Here is a 22854-nt window from a genome sequence, read left to right on the forward strand (position 1 = left end):
TTGTGTGTACAGTGTTATATAGTCTTTGTGTCTACAGTGTTATATAGTCTTTGTGTCTACAGTGTTATGTAGTCTTTGTGTCTACAGTATTAGACAGTCTTAGTGTCTACAGTATTATTCTAGTCTTTGTGTCTACAGTGTTATATAGTCTTTGTGTCTACAGTGTTATACTATAGTCTTTGTGTCTACAGTATTATATAGTCTTTGTGTCTACAGTATTATTCCAGTCTTTGTGTCTACAGTATTATATAGGCTTTGTGTGTACAGTGTTATATAGTCTTTGTGTCTACAGTATTATATAGTCTTTGTGTCTACAGTATTATGTAGTCTCTGTGTCTACAGTATTATATAGTCTTTGTGTCTACAGTGTTATGTAGTCTTTGTGTCTACAGTATTATATAGTCTTTGTGTCTACAGTGTTATATAGTCTTTGTGTCTACAGTATTATATAGTCTTTGTGTCTACAGTGTTATGTAGTCTTTGTGTCTACAGTATTATATAGTCTTTGTGTCTACAGTGTTATGTAGTCTTTGTGTCTACAGTGTTATGTAGTCTTTGTGTCTACAGTGTTATATAGTCTTTGTGTCTACAGTATTGTATAGTCTTTGTGTTTACAGTATTAGATAATCTTAGTGTCTACAGTGTTATATAGTCTTTGTGTCTACAGTGTTATGTAGTCTTTGTGTCTACAGTATTAGATAATCTTAGTGTCTACAGTATTATATAGTCTTTGTGTCTACAGTGTTATATAGTCTTTGTGTCTACAGTATTAGATAATCTTAGTGTCTACAGTATTATATAGTCTTTGTGTCTACAGTATTATTCTAGTCTTTGTGTCTACAGTATTATATAGTCTTTGTGTCTACAGTGTTACATAGTCTTTGTGTCTACAGTATTATTCTAGTCTTTGTGTCTACAGTATTATATAGTCTTTGTGTCTACAGTGTTATATAGTCTTTGTGTCTACAGTATTATTCTAGTCTTTGTGTCTACAGTATTATATAGTCTTTGTGTCTACAGTGTTATATAGTCTTTGTGTCTACAGTATTATATAGTCTTTGTGTGTAAGTGTTATATAGTCTTTGTGTCTACAGTATTAGATAATCTTAGTGTCTACAGTGTTATATAGTCTTTGTGTCTACAGTGTTATATAGTCTTTGTGTCTACAGTGTTATGTAGTCTTTGTGTCTACAGTGTTATATAGTCTTTGTGTCTACAGTGTTACATAGTCTTTGTGTCTACAGTGTTATATAGTCTTTGTGTCTACAGTGTTATATAGTCTTTGTGTCTACAGTGTTATATAGTCTTTGTGTCTACAGTGTTATGTAGTCTTTGTGTCTACAGTATTAGATAGTCTTTGTGTCTATAGTGTTATATAGTCTTTGTGTCTACAGTGTTATATAGTCTTTGTGTGTACAGTGTTATATAGTCTTTGTGTCTACAGTATTATATAGTCTTTGTGTCTACAGTGTTATGTAGTCTTTGTGTCTACAGTATTAGATAGTCTTTGTGTCTACAGTGTTATATAGTCTTTGTGTCTACAGTGTTATATAGTCTTTGTGTCTACAGTATTAGATAGTCTTTGTGTCCAGTGTTATACTATAGTCTTTGTGTCCACAGTGTTATACTATAGTCTTTGTGTCTACAGTGTTATGTAGTCTTTGTGTCTACAGTGTTATATAGTCTTTGTGTCTACAGTGTTATGTAGTCTTTGTGTCTACAGTATTAGATAGTCTTTGTGTCTACAGTGTTATGTAGTCTTTGTGTGTACAGTGTTATATAGTCTTTGTGTCTACAGTATTAGATAGTCTTTGTGTCCACAGTGTTATACTATAGTCTTTGTGTCCACAGTGTTATACTATAGTCTTTGTGTCTACAGTATTATTCTAGTCTTTGTGTCTACAATATTATATAGTCTTTGTGTGTACAGTATTATATAGTCTGTGTCTACAGTATTATATAGTCTTTGTGTCTACAGTGTTATGTAGTCTTTGTGTCTACAGTATTATATAGTCTTTGTGTCTTTGTATTATGTCAAAGTGATGTGAGAATCAGTGCCAGTCCAGATGACCGTGTAGCTACATGTGCTGAGGTGATAGTTACTTTTCCTTGATTCCATTTGAAAATATCATCACAAATAAACAGTATGAAACCACCAAACCTCTGACAAATGCACCCTGAAAACATTGGACACATTGACAAAAAAGTGAATAAATAAGACAATACAAAAAATGAAAATGAAAGAGGAAATAAAACTCTTCAAAACCAGCTTACAGTTGTGGTTGTGTTCTGTTATGGTTGTATTCAGTTTTGTTAAATTGTTGGCATTGTAACTTTGAATAAACTTGCCTTTGTTTTTAATGGATCTCAACAACTCAAACCTCAACGGATTACCTGGTTTTTATCGTGGGCTCATAAGACTGTGGAATATGTTCAAGAAGGAGAGAATAGGCTGTTCTGACTCTGATCTGGCTTCTAAAAGAATCAGTGGTGTATGGTGTGTGTATGGACATGAACCGCAACATAGGACCCACTCTGTCAGAACTGTTCTGCCGGGCAAAGGTTGTCACATTGGGTCAGGTGGTGGAGCTGGCTGGGCCCAATCTTGACAATGCTGCTGCACTAGCATCTCACCTGGGAGTGAAATCTACACGCCTCATTAGTCGGGTGCTATGTAAGTAGAAAAGTCAGCTCACAGAAGAAGAACGAGAACTTTTAACATCATACTGCAGTGGTTTTATTCCTCCCAATATTTAAGATCAATTTCCTGTTTTAAAAATTGTCCTGATCTGAAACATTGCACAAGGCCGTTTTTTGATTTGGGAAATGTTTTTAACTTGGGTCTGAATGCACTTAAAGGTACAGCCATGTATATTATGATGAAAATCCTGATTATAGAAAAACTGAGTGGTCGGGCTGATACACCGTGGAGAACCCAGCTGGGCTTAAGAGAGTATGTGAAGCCAGTGTGGAGGGTTTTTTATAAACCACTGTTAATGAAAAAAAGCTAGTGATCTGCAATGGAGGGTCTTGCATGGCATAGAGGCTGTCAATGCTTTTATTTTTGCGTTAAACACTAGTGGGGTGGCATGGCTCAGGAGGTAGAGCGGGTCATCTAGTAATCAGAGGGTCGCTGGTTCGATCCCTGGTTCCTGTGAAAAGCGTGTCGAAGTGTCCTTGAGCAAGACACTGAACCCTTAACTGCTCCTGATGAGCAAGTTTGCGCCTTGCATGATAGCCTTCACCATCAGTGTATGAATGTGTGTGTGAATGTGAGCCATACACTGTAAAGCGCTTTGAGTGGTCAGTATTCTAGAAAAGCGCTTTATAAAAAGCGGTCCATTTACCATTGTTGTTTTGGCACCATCTAGTGGTTGGTTTTGATATTTTCCTAGTTATAGATACAGTCTGTCTTGACATAGTTGGGGGCGTGGCGTGAGCGGAGTCGGCGTGGGGGAAAACAATCCTTTCCCCATGACTGGAAAAGCGTGATATTTAAGCCCATCATGGCTTACGTAGAGTCACTGCTGCCGCTCGACAGAGCACGACTTATAGATAAACTGATGGTCCATACAGTATACATGACTGTACAAACCACCCAACTGAACAGAAGGAATAACACAGTCATCCCGTATGTTTCTGGGGTCTCCGAGAAACTCCGGAGAATTTTCAACAAACACCACATCCCGGTTTACTTCAAACCCAGCAACACACTCAGACAAAGACTGCTTCATCCCGAAGACCGTGTACCACACACCTGGAAAAGCAATCTGGTGTATGCTGTACAATGCAATGAGGATTGCACTGACCTATACATAGGAGAAACCAAACAACCACTACACAAACGGATGGCCCAACACAGAAGGCCAGACTCCTCAGGACAAGACTCAGCAGTCTATCTACACCTAAAGGAGAAGACTCACTCCTTCCAGGACAGCAACGTACACATTTCTGACAGAGAAGATAGATGGTTTGAAAGAGGGGTGAAGGAAGCCATCTATGTGAAACTGGAAAAACCATCCCTCAACAGAGGAGGAGGTCTGCGACACCACCTATCTCCCACTTACAATGCCGTCCTTTCATCTCTACCCAGCAGACTCAAGAAGCCTAGCCTCCAAGAACAACAGTCGCTCACTAACGGCTCCAACCACTGAATGGAGCACTAACGAAGTCGAAACTAACACCTCCAACGACCGTGGCTGCTAAACAAATGCAAATCAATAGCTCCGATGGCGACGGGCCCGGCTGGACTCGGAGCACAGGGGAGCCACTCATATCTATGGCTCCGATAACGATGGGCGTGGCCAAACATCAGTACACAAAAGAGCCACTCATATCTATGGCTCTGTTAGCGATGGGCGTTGGTAAACATCGGAACACAAAAAGCCATGGACATCTATAGCTCTGACAACGACTCCTAGAGGATACATTCTGAGTCTCATCACCAGCCAGTCAGACTAGCTTGGTCTAGTCAGAAAGGCACGAACTGATGAGGCCTCTTGGATGAGAGGTGAAATGTCTTCACGGATATATACCAAGTCCAGTTGCACTTGATTCAACTCCTTTGGATAACCATGATGACCTGGATGAATGAGAACATTCACAGACACCCAACTGAATATGTAGCAAAACTAATCGTCCATACAGTATTCATGATTGGACAACCACCCAACTCAATATATAGAAAAACTAATTGTCCATACAGTATACATGACTGGACAAACCACTCAACTGAATATACAGAAAAACTAATTGTCCATACAGTATACATGACTGGACAAACCACTCAACAGAATATATAGAAAAACGGATTGTCCATACAGTATACATGACTGGACAAACCACTCAACAGAATATATAGAAAAACGGATTTTCCATACAGTATACATGACTGGACAAACCACTCAACTGAATATATAGAAAAACTAATTATCCATACAGTATACATGACTGGACAAACCACCCAACTGAATATACAGAAAAACTAATTTTCCATACAGTATACATGACTGGACAAACCACCCAACTGAATATACAGAAAAACTAATTGTCCATACAGTATACATGACTGGACAAACCACCTAACTGAATATACAGAAAAACTAATTATCCATACAGTATACATGACTGGACAAACAACTCTAACAGAATATATAGAAAAACTAATTGTCCCTACAGTATACATGACTGGACAAACCACCCAACTGAATATACAGAAAAACTAATTATCCATACAGTATACATGACTGGACAAACAACTCAATAGAATATATAGAAAAACTAATTGTCCCTACAGTATACATGACTGGACAAATCACTCAACTGAATATATAGAAAAACTAATTATCCCTACAGTATACATGACTGGACAAACCACTCAACTGAATATGTAGAAAAACTAATTATCCATACAGTATACATGACTGGACAAACCACTCAACTGAATATATAGAAAAACTAATTATCCATACAGTATACATGACTGGACAAACCACCCAACTGAATATACAGAAAAACGAATTGTCTATACAGTATACATGACTGGACAAACCACCCAACTGAATATACAGAAAAACTAATTGTCCATACAGTATACATGACTGGACAAACCACCCAACTGAATATATAGAAAAACTAATTATCCATACAGTATACATGACTGGACAAACCACCCAACTGAATATACAGAAAAACTAATTATCCATACAGTATACATGACTGGACAAACCACCCAACTGAATATACAGAAAAACTAATTGTCCATACAGTATACATGACTGGACAAACCACCTAACTGAATATACAGAAAAACTAATTATCCATACAGTATACATGACTGGACAAACCACCCAACTGAATGGCCAGAGGTGTCGTTTCCTGACATTTGTTGTTATCTGGTTGAGTCTCCAGGTAAGAGACACTTTGCTATAACTTTACATATGATTACGCAAACTGACTGACTGTAATATCAGTATCCTACGGTCATGCTACGGTCTATATTGGTGTCCTACGTTCATTAACGCTATGATATAAAAGACTAGTATGTCTTAGCATGTTAAGACAACAATGGGTGAATTCCATGCATAGTTTCGACTGTATCAGCAATGTTACTCAATGCTATTAATCCATGTTTTGGCGATGTGCTATATTACACAGGGATCTACTCGCACTGCGACCTGCAGAATTACAGCAGGTCCCTGGAGGTTCACACTTTTTTTACCACTGGATTTGTGGGGGTGGTATTACATCACAAAATGTCAGGGTGCGACATTTATTTATTTCGCTGCGATGTGAAGCCATCCTGGAGGGTTACCGAAAAGCCTCATCGGACCTGGGTTGTGGTGCAGGGGGACGGGACAGTTCTGACAGGTCACTGTGAGTGCATGGCAGGGTAAGTGGTGTATCTGGAGTGCCTATGAATATTAAGCTTGATATATTTCACACTTCGTATTTCCATAACTACTGTTTCTGCATGTTGTTTTTTTTCAGTCTGGGTGAGACGTGTTCCCGTGTGGCTGCTGTTCTTTTTAAATTAGAGGCTTGTGTTAGGATGGGGTTTAATAAAGTCCACAAGCAAAGCCTGTGCATGGAATCAGATCTGTAAAAAAAAAAGAGCCTGCACTTGTAGCAGAAACAACTTTTTACTCTGAGCAAATATCAGCAGGAGGAAAAAGGAAAAGAAAAGCCCCAATCCCAAAACCCCTACTTCACAGCAGCTGCAATTTCTGACCATGCTGGCTGACAGATCATCACATGCAGTGTTTCTGAACAGTTCTGACAGATCATCACATGCAGTGGTTCTGAACAGTTCTGACAGATCATCAGATGCAGTGGTTCTGAACAGTTCTGACAGATCATCACATGCAGTGTTTCTGAACAGTTCTGACAGATCATCAGATGCAGTGGTTCTGAACAGTTCTGACAGATCATCACATGCAGTGGTTCTGAACAGTTTCAAAGCTTTCGCCACACCATCCAAGAAACAATGGTGTTTCAGCCTGCATGAAGCGACCGAAGAGGAGGTGGACAAGGTGGAGAGAACAACCATTAGCCAGGCATCTAGTGTGCAGTGGCATCAGGAGCAAGTGGGTCGCATTACAGGCTCCATAGCACACCGTGTCCTGACTGCTGCCAATCCAGGCAGGTCGTTAATCAATGACATATGCCAACAAAGACACAGGCCTGTTATGAAGCCATGGATCCAGTGGGGGAGACTCCATGAGCAAGATGCCATCAACACATACCGCTATGCTCTTGGAGTTGGAAGTCTCACAGCCGACATATAATCGACCATATACATCTTTGCACCAGCAGACAAAGAAAGCCCCAATATATCCCTTCCCTCAAGGACGAAATAAAACACAGGTGTGCTGCCTCATCCAACACCGGCGGACTGAGGGGGCGGGGTCCTGCCCCGCAACACAACCCACAACAAAACTAACCCAACATTCATGTCACTTCTGAAATAATATAACACTTGGATAAAGCAAAGTTACCTGTTATGAAGTGCCAACTACACACATACACATGTCGAGATGTAGGATCCCATAAATGTCCTGACATATCCTGCCGTCTGATAGCCTACAGCCACTTTGTTCTCCTTGACATATCCTACCGTCTGATAGCCTACAGCCACTTTGTTCTCCTTGATATATCCTACCGTCTGATAGCCTACAGCCACTTTGTTCTCCTTGACATATCCTACCGTCTGATAGCCTACAGCCACTTTGTTCTCCTTGACATATCCTACCGTCTGATAGCCTACAGCCACTTTGTTCTCCTTGACATATCCTGCCGCCTGATGGCCTGCAGACACTTTGTTCTCCTTGATATATCCTACCGTCTGATAGCCTACAGCCACTTTGTTCTCCTTGACATATCCTGCCGTCTGATAGCCTGCAGACACTTTGTTCTCCTTGACATATCCTACCGTCTGATAGCCTACAGCCACTTTGTTCTCCTTGATATATCCTGCCGCCTGATAGCCTACAGCCACTTTGTTCTCCTTGACATATCCTACCGTCTGATAGCCTGCAGACACTTTGTTCTCCTTGACATATCCTACCGTCTGATAGCCTACAGACACTTTGTTCTCCTTGATATATCCTACCGTCTGATAGCCTACAGCCACTTTGTTCTCCTTGACATATCCTACCGTCTGATAGCCTGCAGACACTTTGTTCTCCTTGACATATCCTACCGTCTGATAGCCTACAGCCACTTTGTTCTCCTTGACATATCCTGCCGCCTGATAGCCTGCAGGCACTTTGTTCTTCTTGACATATCCTGCCACCTGATGGCCTACAGCCACTTTGTTCTCCTTGACATATCCTGCCACCTGATGGCCTGCAGACACTTTGTTCTCCTTGACATATCCTGCCACCTGATAGCCTGCAGACACTTTGTTCTCCTTGACATATCCTGCCGCCTGATGGCCTGCAGACACTTTGTTCTCCTTGACATATCCTGCCGCCTGATGGCCTGCAGACACTTTGTTCTCCTTGACATATCCTGCCGCCTGATAGCCTGCAGACACTTGGTTCTCCTTGATATATCCTGCCGCCTGATAGCCTGCAGACACTTTGTTCTCCTTGACATATCCTACCGTCTGATAGCCTACAGCCACTTTGTTCTCCTTGACATATCCTGCCGCCTGATAGCCTACAGCCACTTTGTCCTGCTTGACATATCCTGCCGCCTGATGGCCTGCAGACACTTTGTTCTCCTTGACATATCCTGCTGCCTGATAGCCTACAGCCACTTTGTTCTCCTTGACATATCCTGCCGCCTGATGGCCTGCAGACACTTTGTTCTCCTTGACATATCCTACCGTCTGATAGCCTACAGCCACTTTGTTCTCCTTGACATATCCTGCCGCCTGATAGCCTGCAGACACTTTGTTCTCCTTGACATATCCTGCCGCCTGATAGCCTGCAGGCACTTTGTTCTTCTTGACATATCCTACCGCCTGATAGCCTACAGACACTTTGTTCTCCTTGACATATCCTGCCGCCTGATAGCCTGCAGACACTTTGTTCTCCTTGACATATCCTGCCGCCTGATAGCCTGCAGACACTTTGTTCTCCTTGACATATCCTACCGTCTGATAGCCTACAGCCACTTTGTTCTCCTTGAAATATCCTACCGTCTGATAGCCTACAGCCACTTTGTCCTGCTTGACATATCCTGCCACCTGATGGCCTGCAGACACTTTGTTCTCCTTGATATATCCTGCTGCCTGATAGCCTACAGCCACTTTGTTCTCCTTGACATATCCTACCGTCTGATAGCCTACAGCCACTTTGTTCTCCTTGACATATCCTACCGTCTGATAGCCTACAGCCACTTTGTTCTCCTTGACATATCCTACCGTCTGATAGCCTGCAGACACTTTGTTCTCCTTGACATATACTACTGCCTGATAGCCTGCAGACACTTTGTTCTTCTTGACATATCCTACTGCCTGATATCCTGCAGCCACTTTGTCCTGCTTGACATATCCTGCCGCCTGATAGCCTACAGACACTTTGTTCTTCTTGACATATCCTGCCGCCTGATATCCTGCAGCCACTTTGTCCTGCTTGACATATCCTGCCGCCTGATAGCCTACAGCCACTTTGTTCTCCTTGACATATCCTGCCGCCTGATAGCCTACAGCCACTTTGTCCTGCTTGACATATCCTGCCGCCTGATAGCCTACAGCCACTTTGTTCTCCTTGACATATCCTACCGTCTGATAGCCTGCAGACACTTTGTTCTCCTTGACATATCCTGCCGCCTGATAGCCTGTAGCCTGTAGATCAATAGTAACAATAATGGTAATGGTAATAGCAATAGTAATAGTAACAATAATTGTAATAGTAATAATTATGGCAATAGTAATAGTAATAATAATAATGGTAATAATAATAGCAATAGTAATAACAATAGTAATAATAATGGTAATAGTAATAATAATAGTAATAGCAAAGATCAAAAGGTCTACCCGCCTTAACATGAATGATTTGTTTTCCCCCCACAGCATAAACGGATGTGACATTTTGTGGGTGTTCCCATAAATGCCGACTGTATCTATTGCATGTCTACGTCACGTAGTTAGACACAGGAAACAGGAAGTTCATGCTCAATATCTGTGAGCTTCGCTATTAGAGTATTAGCTGGATATCTGTTGTGCGGAAGTTTGAATGAATTGCTTTTACCTTATTTAAAAACAGTATTTATACATTTGTTGCTTGAACTTGAGTCCCTCTTAAATTCTATTGGATTATTAAATGACGAGTACAAAACTGTTAAACTACTATGACAATATCTTTAAAGACTCCTCTGAATTCTGTGACTTTATGCTTATTTATTCTTAAATTTATTTTCAATTTTAATGCAATTGTTTTTCTTGCTTTTTTCTTTTTATTTAATTTTATAAATTTTTATTTAGATAATGTGGGCTCAGCATCCCCGCGACCCTGAGAGCAAGAAAAGCAGTTTGGATAATGGATGGATGGATGGATGGATGTATTTTTTTCACTGTTTAGAACACTGTTATATTTTAAATGGGGAGTCTGTTTTGTTCATTGTGAGTTTCTGTTTTCTGTTTGAAGTTGTGTGTACATCGCTATTATGTTGTATTTTTTTTGCAATTAAAAAAATAAAAAAGTTATGCTCAATTAATCTGCATCCTTCTGCACTCATTTTATGTGTATGGCAAAATTGTACGTACATATCGTTGCTTTTTATGCTTGATTGTATTTCTACAGTTACATTTTGTATAATTTCATCATATTGTGAGAGTATTATATGTTAGCTACACTTCATCATGTTTTGAGAGTATTATATATGTTAGCTTCATTTCATCATTTTGTGAGAGTATTATGTGTGTGTGTGTGTGTGTGTGTATGTATATATATATATATATATATATATATATATATATATATACATACACTACATTTCATCATTTTGAGAGTATTATATATATATATATATATATATACAGTGTGTGTGTATACACATATATATATGTACATATATACGTGTTAGCTACATTTCATCATTTTGTGAATGTGTGTGTTTGTGTGTGTATATATATATATATATTTATATATATTAGCTACATTTCATCATTTTGTGAGTATAACATGTATATATGTTAGCTACATGTCATCATTTTGGGAGATATTATATATGTTAGCTACATGTCATCATTTTGTGAGTATTATATATGTAAGCTACATTTCATCATTTTGTTAGAGTATATATATACACATATACATATATATAATATATATATATATTTGTTAGCTACATTCTGCATTAGTTCAGACACAGTGATGCTCTATTTTCTGTAGCTCATAGATTCATGTACAGTAATCTAGAGATTTAATTGCTCCATCGTTATTGCAATTCATGTTTATATACATGTAGTACAAAAGACAACTGAGTTCAAAAGATAACTTAATAAGCTAAGCACATAATAATAATAACAATTATAATAATAATAATAATAATAAGCTAGCTCGTTGTCAAATGCAGCGTAGTTTAAGTAATCATACTTTCTGTATCTGTTTCGGTTCTACCCTTCCTTAGCCAATAAAGCTGCGGGCAAAATACAGTCTTGTCTATGGGGTTTTGGTGAAAGTAAGGAGTTTATCTGGCTGTCAAAACCTCACTCACGTATAAAGGGCAGCACAGACTGAGATGGGAAATGCTTTTGCATTACGTCTGAATTTTAGCGTAGAACGGTGGCCGGTATGTTAACGTCTCTAGAGACATGAAGGCAGCCATGAAGGCCTTCTGAGAGCACAAGGCCTGATGATGCATTGGGGCTTGGGATTCCACAGGAAAACACAATACTTGGCTTGTGGAGTAAACAGGCCCCTCCAATATGACTGCGTAGGCCACCATAAATCTTCCCCCTTTCTTGTTAGACCACCTCGGGGGGTGATGCTCTCGGGGCCATGGGAAAAAGAGCGAAAGGGCTCGGACCTTAATGGCGACACAGTGAAAGGAAGGTGGGGGGAATGATTTAGGTGAGACACAGAGTGGCTCTCTCTCCAGTAGCAGTGCTGGGATGTTTATCAAGCGTCTCCTTCGCTTCAGGACCGCTCTATTGTTGGTGTTCATTAACATATGCACCCACATGCAAGCGCATACGCCACAAAAGACAGCAGTATCTCTTATATATGGCTGGTCCGCTGCCCAGCTCGGGGACAGAGGCAATGTCTGTTCAGGAGGTTGTATACATACATTAAGATGTATGTCTGGGTGCATACACACACATGCATGATGAGCACACCCCCTCACTGTCCCCTGGAGAAATTACAGGCTAGCCATTACTGTACGAGTCACTCACTCACTATATGGGCTTTTTAAAGACCCTGATAAGACTGGAGCAGTCTCAGCATCTCAGCACTGACCTCTGTTTGATATACTATGACAGGAGGGAACAGCAACCCTCCCCCAGTCTTACAGAGTGGAAGAAATGGAAGAAAAGTCTTAGCAAGAACGTAGTAGACCTGTTTCTAGGCAAATAAAGTATCATATAGGCCGAAAGCTACTACTACTACTACTACTACTGCTACTACTACTACTACTTTCGGCTGCTCCCGTTAGGGGTTGCCACAGCGGATCATCCGTTTCCATTTCTTCCTGTCTTCTGCGTCTTCCTCTGTCACACCAGCCACCTGCATGTCTTCCCTCACCACATCCATAAACCTCCTCTTTGGCCTTCCTCTTCTCCTCTTCCCTGGCAGCTCCATATTTAGCATCCTTCTCCCAATATACTCAGCATTTCTCCTCCACACATGTCCAAACCATCTCAATCTTGCCTCTCTTGCTTTGTCTCCAAACCGTCCAACCTGAGCGGTCCCTCTAATATAATCATTCCTAATCCTGTCCTTCTTCATCACTCCCAGTGAAAATCTTATCATCTTCATCTCTGCCACCTCCAGCTCCGCCTCCTGTCTTTTCGTCAGTGCCACTGTCTCCAAACCATACAACATAGCTGGTCTCACAACCATCTTGTAAACTTTCCCTTTAACTCTTGCTGATACCCTTCTGTCGCAAATCACTCCTGACACTCTTCTCCACCCACTCCACCCTGCCTGCATTCTCTTTTTCACCTCTCTACTGCACTCCCCGTTACTTTGGACAGTTGACTCCAAGTTTTTAAACTCAAATGCCTTTGTCACCTCCACTCCTTCCATCCTCACCATTCCACTGTCCTCCCTCTCACTCACACATAGGTATTCCATCTTGCTCCTACTGACTTTCATTCGTCTTCTCTCCAGTGCATACCTCCACCTCTCCAGGCTCTCCTCCACCTGCACCCTACTCTCATTACAGATCACAATGTCATCCGCGAACATCATCGTCCATGGAGACTCCTGCCTGATCTTGTCCGTCAACCTGTCCATCACCATTGCAAACAAGAAAGGGCTCAGAGCCGATCCTTGATGTAATCCCACCTCCACCTTGAACCCATCTGTCATTCCAACCACCCACCTCACCACTGTCACACTTCCCTCATACATATCCTGCACCACTCCTACATACTTCTCTGCAACTCCTGACTTCCTCATACAATACCACACCTCCTCTCTCGGCACACTGTCATAAGCTTTCTCTAAATCTACAAAGAATATAGGCCGAAAGCTACTGATAGCATATCCAAAAGGAGGCAGAAGGAGTTGAATGCTACAGCCCACTTGTATGGCTTACCATCCAAAATGGGGAAAAAAAAAAAAAAACAGGTCAGGCTCAAGTCCATGATTTAATGGTCAATGTTAATCATTTAAACGTGTGAAGTTCTGTCATTACTGGGCTTGAAACTATGCGGCTATTTTTCTGTGATGACGATTTTAAGGATCCAACGGACAATGATTTATTGCTCGATCTGCTTTTCACTAGATTGAAAGTCTGGTGGCCTGTCCAGGGTGTCTCCCTGCCTGCCACCCAATGACTGCTGGGATAGGTTCCAGCATCCTCGCGACCCTGAGAGCAGGATAAGTAGTTTGGATAATGGACGGATGGATGGATGGCAAAATCATCAAAAATGAGATTTTTTTGTCAAGGACAAGTAGCTAAATGTAGGTCTGAGGAATTCTGCTCAGAAAACACAAACGTAGGGCCCACGATAATTACAGTAGCGCTGTTCTTCATGCTAGAATGGGCCAGTTTTGTGGTGGGGAATGTCCGTTGGAGAGGGGTTACTGTTACGATTAAAAAGAAAAGAGGGGTTTCTGTGTGTATGACAGTACTGGAAATAAGAAAAGAACGTAATTTGGGGGGTCCCCCCCCTTTTCTCCCCAGTTGTACTTGGCCAATTACCCCACCCTTCTCAGCCATCCTGTTTACTGCTCCACCCCCTCTGCTGATCCAGGGAGGGCTGCAGGCCTGTCAGCATTACAATCAGACACTCTACTTAATTTTTATGCAGTTTCATATTCCTTGTGTTACATCATCTTCAACATCTATCTGTCATGACTTCTATTGAAAAACAATGTTCAATATCAAAAATAAGTTACATACATAATGAGTCCTCTTTGTCTAAGTAATTTAGCTACCTAAACAGACATCCACATACCCAGAGTCTCCATGTAGGTCGCCCTCCAGCCGATGCCGTTGACTGAGGCATCTGTCCTGAAGACGATGAAGAGTTGGTTGGTGGTGGAGCGAAGGTTGGGTGGGAGCGCTGAGCCGCAGAACTTCCCGAGCAATGGGGCCAATGTGTCCCGCCCGTCATAAACAGCCACGTAGTCGAAGCGACAGGAAGAGGAAGCCTCCAGGTGGAATGTGTTGAACCTGTGAGGTGAGGGGTGATGAACGACTTAAAGACAGAGCTTCGGACCAATTCCTGTTCACTGAATATTCATTCAGGATCTGTTTGCCAAGCATGTAGTCTCCTTTTAAGCACTGTCCTGCCCCACAAACATAGTTACTCATATTCATATGAGTTACCTGCCCCATTCAACCACCATCATCTGTCGTTGGAAAATGACCAGTTTCATTGAATAAACTGGGAGTTAAAGCATCTTGTGGGGTGAGAATGTAATAAAGGAACAGCACTTGTTCCTTTTCTGCTTTCGTCAAAACATATTTTTTGTCCTTAATATTCAAATAAAATTTCTTGACAAGAAAAAAAAAGTCTGTCTGTCTTCAGTCCAGTCGTGACTCAAGCAGTGTACTCGCTAACGACGAGATCCCGCTATATGACTTTAAGTAAAGGCTGGTTATGTCCCCAGTTTGTGTGGTGCTGAGTCTTTCCCTGTCAGTAAGGACTTTGAAAGTCCTCTGGAGTATTTGTGACGTGAGGTTTTGGTGCCGGACAGATCTTATGAAGAGCTTTAATAGAAAGAACTCATTACATCATTGTCAAGATCATCACATGCTAACATTACACAAATACTTAAGGATGAAAACAGAGGGCGTCCGAGTAGCGTAGCAGTCTATTCCATTGCCTACCAACACGGCGATTGCCGGTTTGAATCCCCGTGTTACCTCCGGCTTGGTCAGGTGTCCCAACAGAAACAATTGGCCGTGTCTGCAGGTGGGAAGCCGGATGTGGGTGTGTGTCCTGGTCGCTGCACTAGCGCTTCCTCTGGTTGGTCAGGGCGCCTGTTCAGGGGGGAGGGGGAACTGGGGAGAATAGCATGATCCTCCCACGTGCTACGTCCCCCTGGTGAAACTCCTCACTGTCAGGTGAAAAGAAACGGCTGGCGACTCCACATGTATCAGAGGAGGCATGTGGTAGTCTGCAGCCCTCCTCGGATCAGCAGAGGGGGTGAAGCAGTGACCAGGACGGCTCTGAAGAGTGGGGCAATTGGCCGGATATAATTGGGGAGAAAAATCAAAAAGAAAAAAAAAAGAAAAGAAAAACAGAGAGCCAAGAACTGAGCCCTGAGGTACGCCATATTTAATGTCAGAGAATTTTGATGCAATGTTATTATAGCAGACACACTGTTGGTTGGTGGGGGAGAGGAAAGAATCCAAAAAAAAAGGGATGAGAACAGCAAACACTGGCGCTTACAGCGTCAACTGAAAAGCAGGCCTTCGACTGGCGGCCGCCTGTTTGAAAACAGTTGAGAACAGAAGGTAGTCCTTCCCTTTCTCCGTCCATCTCTTCACAGTACTGACAAGTCCTTCCTAAGCAGCCACAGTTCCTAACCAAGCTGTCTTGTAACATACATAAACACAAGTGTAATTTTTTCTACAGAAATACTTGGTCACAAAGGAAAATTACCAAAACAGAAAACCGCCCCATCCTGAATACCACGATAGTGTACCATGTACGTACTATGTATGTATGTATGTGTACTATGTATGTATTACTAGGGCTGAGTTCTATTACTATAGCTGAGTCTGTAGCTAAAGCGAGGAACATCAAGGATCAGCTCTGAGCCCTTTCTTGTTTGCAATAGTGATGGACAGGTTGACGGACAAGATCAGGCAGGAGTCTCCGTGGACATGATGTTTGCAGTTGACATTGTGATCTATAGTGACAGTAGGGAGCAGGTTGAGGAGAGCCTGCAGAGGTGGAGGTATGCACTGCAGAGAAGAGGAATGAAAGTCAGTAGGAGCAAGACGGAATACATATGTGTGAATGAGGGGGAGGACAGCGGAATGGTGAGGATGTAAGGAGTAGAGGTGATGAAGGTGGATGAGTTTAAATACTTGGGGTCAACTGTCCAAAGTAACAGGGAGTGCAGTAGTGAGGTGAATAAGAAAGTCCACACAGGGTGGAGAAGAGTGTCAGCAGCGATTTGTGACAGAAGGGTACCAGCAAGAGTTAAAAGGAAGGTTTACAAGATGGCAGTGAGACCAGCTATGTTATATGGTTTGGAGACAGTGGCACTGATGAAAAGACAGGAGGTGGAGCTGGAGGTGCAGAGGTGAAGATGATAAGATTTTCATTGGGAGTGATGAAGAAGGACAGGATTAGGGACGAGTATATTAGAGGGACCGCTCAGGTTGGACGGTTTGGAGACAAAGCAAGAGAGGCAAGATTGAGATGGTTTGGACATGTGTGGAGGAGAGATGCTGGGTATATTGGGAGAAGGATGCTGAATATGGAGCTGCCAGGGAAGAGGAGAAGAGGAAGGCCAAAGAGGAGGTTTATGGATGTGGTGAGGGAGGACATGCAGGTGGCTGGTGTGACAGAGGAAGATGCAGAGGACAGGAAGAGATGGAAACAGATGATCCACTGTGGCGCCCCCTAACGGGAGCAGCTGAAAGTAGTAGTAGTTGTCTGTAGCTAAAGTGAATTGTCTTATTCTGTTCTAATCTAGTCTGGCATACTTCAGTGTAGTCTCCAACCAGAGAGACGGTCTTACTTAAGGTCGATCACCCTGTCGTTGTGGACCATGATGTGGTAGGTACAGTTGATGTTGTGGTGGTAGTTGGTCATGGAGAGGGCAGGACTGCTCACTGTGCCTGCTGTACTGTTGTAGAAACCGCCACAGGCTGCGGAACACACACACACACACACACACACACACACACACACACACACACACACACACACACACACATACACACACACACACACGTTAACAGAAAAGTCCTTTCAACCCTCCTACAGTTATCAATTAATTTACAGTATGTATATGCCAAAAATGTACACATGACAGTGAAACCAAACAATAACCCAACACTTGTACAACATGCTGAAAAAGAATGAAAAAAAAATGTTCACGTCTAAATGATATCCAGATCAGGATATTTGAAATGAAAAACAATGTAAGAAAAAGAATGAGTATGCCAATTGTAAGGAAAAAATTGCAGCTACATGTTTTTGTTTTTTCCTGTAAAGTGAGCAGTACCCTAAAAAGTGTTAAATGGCTGTGTTGATGCTCAGAAATCCAGGTAAGAAAATCAGACAGAGCTGAATCATTTCATCTGGACACAACATTTATTGACAGAAATGTTGTTATCCTAACTGGGCATTTGTCAGATCCAGGAAGATGCCCTTACAGTGCACCAGCCGATCGAAGAGAGGACAAGGACCACAGCTGTCTGAGTGTAAGGACCACAGCTGTCTGAGTGTTAAGGACCACAGCTGTCTGAGTGTAAGGACCACAGCTGCCTGAGTGTAAGGACCACAGCTGTCTGAGTGTAAGGACCACAGCTGTCTGAGTGTAAGGACCACAGCTGTCTGAGTGTAAGGACCACAGCTGTCTCAGTGTAAGGACCACAGCTGTCTGAGTGTAAGGACCACAGCTGCCTGAGTGTAAGGACCACAGCTGTCTGAGTGTAAGGACCACAGCTGTCTGAGTGTAAGGACCACAGCTGTCTGAGTGTAAGGACCACAGCTGTCTGAGTGTAAGGACCACAGCTGTCTCAGTGTAAGGACCACAGCTGCCTGAGTGTAAGGACCACAGCTGTCTGAGTGTTAAGGACCACAGCTGTCTGAGTGTTAAGGACCACAGCGGTCTCAGTGTAAGGACCACAGCTGTCTCAGTGTAAGGACCACAGCTGTCTCAGTGTAAGGACCACAGCTGTCTGAGTGTAAGGACCACAGCTGTCTCAGTGTAAGGACCACAGCTGTCTCAGTGTAAGGACCACAGCTGTCTCAGTGTAAGGACCGAAGCGGTCTCAGTGTAAGGACCACAGCTGTCTGAGTGTAAGGACCACAGCGGTCTCAGTGTAAGGACCACAGCTGTCTGAGTGTAAGGACCACAGCTGTCTCAGTGTAAGGACCACAGCTGTCTGAGTGTAAGGACCACAGCTGTCTGAGTGTAAGGACCACAGCTGTCTGAGTGTAAGGACCACAGCTGTCTGAGTGTTAAGGACCACAGCTGTCTGAGTGTTAAGGACCACAGCTGTCTGAGTGTAAGGACCACAGCTGTCTGAGTGTAAGGACCACAGCTGTCTCAGTGTAAGGACCACAGCTGTCTCAGTGTAAGGACCACAGCTGTCTGAGTGTAAGGACCACAGCTGTCTGAGTGTAAGGACCACAGCTGTCTGAGTGTAAGGACCACAGCGGTCTCAGTGTAAGGACCACAGCTGTCTGAGTGTAAGGACCACAGCTGTCTGAGTGTTAAGGACCACAGCTGTCTCAGTGTAAGGACCACAGCTGTCTGAGTGTAAGGACCACAACTGTCTGAGTGTAAGGACCACAGCTGTCTCAGTGTAAGGACCACAGCTGTCTGAGTGTAAGGACCACAGCTGTCTGAGTGTAAGGACCACAGCGGTCTCAGTGTAAGGACCACAGCTGTCTCAGTGTAAGGACCACAGCTGTCTGAGTGTAAGGACCACAGCTGTCTGAGTGTAAGGACCACAGCTGTCTGAGTGTAAGGACCACAGCTGTCTGAGTGTAAGGACCACAGCTGTCTCAGTGTAAGGACCACAGCTGTCTCAGTGTAAGGACCACAGCTGTCTCAGTGTAAGGACCACAGCGGTCTCAGTGTAAGGACCACAGCTGTCTGAGTGTAAGGACCACAGCTGTCTGAGTGTAAGGACCACAGCTGTCTGAGTGTAAGGACCACAGCTGTCTGAGTGTAAGGACCACAGCGGTCTCAGTGTAAGGACCACAGCTGTCTAAGTGTAACCCAGTGTTGATTCTGTATGTGGCGGGAGTGTCGAACAGTTGAATCAGAAACACTGTTTTTTCATTTCATGCACTTGTGCACATGAAATGAGATGAAATATCGTTTTCCCCAGCCCACAGCAGTGCAACACAAAGACACAAACACATATCCAAAAACTACAAGAACTACAAGAACACATAGATCCAAAGTAACACATATATATAAGCTAAAAACTGACACATATCTAAACAAAAAAAAAGTCACTGTCCAGGAGAACGAACACCAGCCAGGATGACCGTTGGAACTGCCAGTCTGCATGGGCTAGCAGTTAGCTTAGCCTGCCCTGTTTCCTGTCAGACCGCCCTCGCTGCTTCCTCTTCAGGCACGCAGCTCCAGGCAGGGCCATGGTCCTTGAGCCAACAGGATGCAGCAGACCAAGCTCTCCCAACCGATCCAGCGCCAACAGGTTGCAGCAGACCAAGCTCTCCCAGCCGATCCAGCGCCAGCTCTCCCAGCCATCAAATGAAGACAAATTTAGACGCAGACGTGGACAAAGACACTGCATGGACAGTACTGAGTGAGGCCGCCACAAATGTGAATTTGTGCTGCCATCTCCTCACACCGATACTGGGTGAAGCCGCTTCAAAAGAGAATTTGTGCCGCCATCTTCCCACACCGGAAGCGGAAAAAACACTGAACTAAGAAGCGTATTCTCCAAACACTGCTTCTCAGTTGTTTTGAAAGCCCAAAACACACTGCACCAGAAATTGGTCCACCCCAAGGATCGGGTCCCCCGGCATAAACAGAGCAATATAGTGTAGCTGTTAAGTACCAGGAAGATAGCCGTGACTTGTACATTGGTGAAATTTAACAGATACTGGCCAAGAGGATGGCACAACCCAGGAGAGCTAACATGTCAGGCCAGGACTCCACAGTCTACACCATCTAAAGGCCAGAACTTCACAGTCTACACCATATACAGGCCAGGACTCCACAGTCTAAACCATCTACAGGCCAGTGGCCACTCTTTCAGGGATGAGGATGTACACATCCTTGATAGGGAGGAACGCTGGTTTGAACGGGGAGTCAAAGAGGCCATCTATGTGAAGAGGGAACGACCATCCCTGAACTGGGGAGCTAAGAGTACATCTGTCACCATCTTACAATGCTGTGATTGCAACTATTCCCCAATCATCTGTGAATAGGACACATGACCATTGTAACCCTAGTTGGTGGTCATGGTAATTTGCATATGAAACCGACCGTTGGTTTCAGTCGTCATGCCACTGTATTGTTTATAAGGGTGGGCATACCTGTAGTCAGTTGAGACTGAAGAGGTCACTTAGATGATGATGATGAAACGTTTCTGTCAATAAACGTTGTGTCCAGATGAACTGATTCAACTTTCTGTGATGTTAAATGGTTACTTTGTTAGTACTTCTATAAATTTATTTCTAATTTTTCCCTTTTTCTCCCAATTTAGTGGCCAATCGATCCCTATTTTAGCTCAAACACCCACCCTTGTACTGCATGCGTTCGGCAACTGCATCTCTCTGCATCCCTCGCCACTTCCGTGACGAGGTGAATCCAGGCCGAACCACTGCTTTTTCCGACACACACAGAGACGCATTTATGTGACGAACACAAGCCGACTTTACTTTTGAGAAATAAACAGACACTACATAGCTAAAAGCATGAGGACACCCGAATATCATACCCACATGTGCTTGTTGTGCATCTCATTACAAAACCATGAGCATTAATACGGAGTTGGTCCCCTTTTTGCTGCTACAGCAGCCTCCACTCTTCTGGGAAGGCTTGCCACTAGATTTTAGAATATGGCTGCTGGGATTTGTTCTCATGCAGCCAGGAGAGCATAAGTGAGGTCGGGCACTGATGTTGGGAAGAAGGATTGGCTGGCAGCCAGCATTCCCATTCATCCCAAAGGTGTTGGATGGGGTTGAGGTCAGGGTTCTGTGCAGGCCGGTCTAGTACTTCCTCACCAAACTCAGCAAACCAGGTCTTTATGGACCACCTCACACGGGGACACTGTCATGCTGAAACAGGGAAGGGCCTTCCCCAAACTGTTGCCACAAAGTTGGAAACACACAACTGTATAGACGTTCATTGTATGCGTATGCTGTAGCATTAAGATTTCCCATCACTGGAAATAAGGCGCTGAGCCCAAACCATGAAAAACAGCTCCAGACCATTATTCCTCCCCCACCCAACATTACAGCTGGCACTATGCATTCGGGCAGGTAGCATTCTCCTGGCATCTGCCAAATCCAGATCAGTCTGTCAGACTGCCAGATAGTGAAGCATGATTCATCACTCCAGAGAAGGCGTTGCCACGGCTTCAGAGTCCAATGGTGGTGTGCTTTACACCACTCCAGCCAACACTTGGTGTTGCACATGGTGATTTTAGGTTTGTGTGCGACTGCTCAACCATGGAAACCCATTTCATGAAGCTCCTGACGGTCAGTTGTGCTGATGTTGCTTCCAGAGGCAGTTAGTGTTGCCATGGAGGACACACGATTTTGACGTTCAAAGCTTCAGCACACAGTGTTCTTGTTCTGTGGTCTTGTATGGCCCACTGTTTCATAGCTGAGATGTTGTTGCTCCTAGACGTTTCCACATCACAATAACAGACTAACAGTGGACATGGGCAGATCTAGTAGGGCAGAAATTTGACCAACTGACTTGTTGGAAAGGTGGTAACTTATGATGGTGCCACGTTGAAAGTCACTGAGCTCTTCAGTATGACCCATTCTATGACCAATGTTTGTCTATGAAGAGTGCATGGCTGTGTGCTTGATTTTATGCACCTGTTAGCAATGGCTGTGGCTGAAATAGCCGAACCCACTAATTAGAAGGGGTGTCCACATACTTATGTATTTGTGCAAGTACACAAGAAACAAGAAACAGAAACTCATAAATTTTGGAGCCTGGAACATACGAATCCTCATGGACAATCAATCCAGTGATAGATCTGAATGGCATACTGCCATCATTGCCTGAGAGCTGTGAAGTTTCCGGATTGATATTGCCACACCCTCTGAAACCCGATTGGCCGACAAAGGGCAGCTGAAAGAGGAGAAGGGTGGTTACACTTTTTTCTGAAAAGGAAAAGCAGCTGATGAGCCAAGGATCCATGGTGTGGGCTTTACCATCAAAAACAGCCTCATTTTCCACCTTGTTGAGCTTCCTTTCAGCATAAATTAATGCCTGATAACAATATGACTGGCACTTGTAAATAACCTAGGTATCACTGTCATCAGTGCATACACTCCAATTCACAAAATGAAGTAAAGGAGACCTTCTATGCCAACCT

General features: G+C 43.3%; 1 protein-coding gene across 1 annotated transcript in view; it reads right to left on the bottom strand.

Annotated features, from left to right (window-relative positions):
• Positions 1-22854, bottom strand: part of cubn (cubilin (intrinsic factor-cobalamin receptor)) — a 217937-nt gene that overhangs the window by 29633 nt on the left and 165450 nt on the right. Inside the window, exons 57-58 of the mRNA XM_056299826.1 lie at positions 17325-17454; positions 14579-14796 (exon numbers count right to left, since the gene is read on the bottom strand). Of these exons, the coding sequence (XP_056155801.1) occupies positions 14579-14796; positions 17325-17454 (348 nt within the window). The remainder of the gene's footprint in view (positions 1-14578; positions 14797-17324; positions 17455-22854) is intronic.

Source organism: Lampris incognitus, chromosome 19 (genome assembly GCF_029633865.1).
Source record: "Lampris incognitus isolate fLamInc1 chromosome 19, fLamInc1.hap2, whole genome shotgun sequence".
Taxonomy (NCBI): Eukaryota; Metazoa; Chordata; class Actinopteri; order Lampriformes; family Lampridae; genus Lampris; species Lampris incognitus.